This window comes from Tupaia chinensis, unplaced genomic scaffold, assembly GCF_000334495.1.
Source record: "Tupaia chinensis unplaced genomic scaffold, TupChi_1.0 Scaffold143644_1, whole genome shotgun sequence".
NCBI classification, from domain to species: domain Eukaryota; kingdom Metazoa; phylum Chordata; class Mammalia; order Scandentia; family Tupaiidae; genus Tupaia; species Tupaia belangeri.
The window spans coordinates 176,076-176,421 of NW_006203492.1; the positions used below are offsets into that span (position 1 = coordinate 176,076).

Below are 346 nucleotides of genomic sequence, written 5' to 3' on the forward strand. Positions count from 1 at the left end.
CCCCAGCCGGACCTGAAGCTGGTGGCGCACCCGCGGGCCAAGAGCAAGGTGTGGAAGTACTTCGGCTTCGACACCAACGCGGAGGGCTGCATCCTGCAGTGGAAGAAGATCTACTGCCGCATCTGCATGGCGCAGATCGCCTACTCGGGCAACACCTCCAACCTCTCCTACCACCTGGAGAAGAACCACCCCGACGAGTTCTGCGAGTTCGTCAAGAGCAACACCGAGCAGATGCGTGAGGCCTTCGCCACCGCCTTCTCCAAGCTCAAGCCCGAGGGCTCGCAGGGGCAGGCGCCGCCGGGCCCCGACGCCCTGGCCGCCAAGACGGGCCACGGCTACGAGAGCA

General features: G+C 65.6%; 1 protein-coding gene across 1 annotated transcript in view; it reads left to right on the forward strand.

The window, feature by feature from the left end:
* The window catches only part of ZBED1 (zinc finger BED-type containing 1), a 40,669-nt gene that overhangs the window by 38,522 nt on the left and 1,801 nt on the right, over positions 1-346 (forward strand). Inside the window, 2 exon segments of the mRNA XM_027766705.1 lie at positions 7-344; position 346. The exon segment at position 346 is cut by the window's right edge and continues 1,163 nt beyond it. Coding sequence (XP_027622506.1) covers positions 7-344; position 346 — 339 coding nt within the window.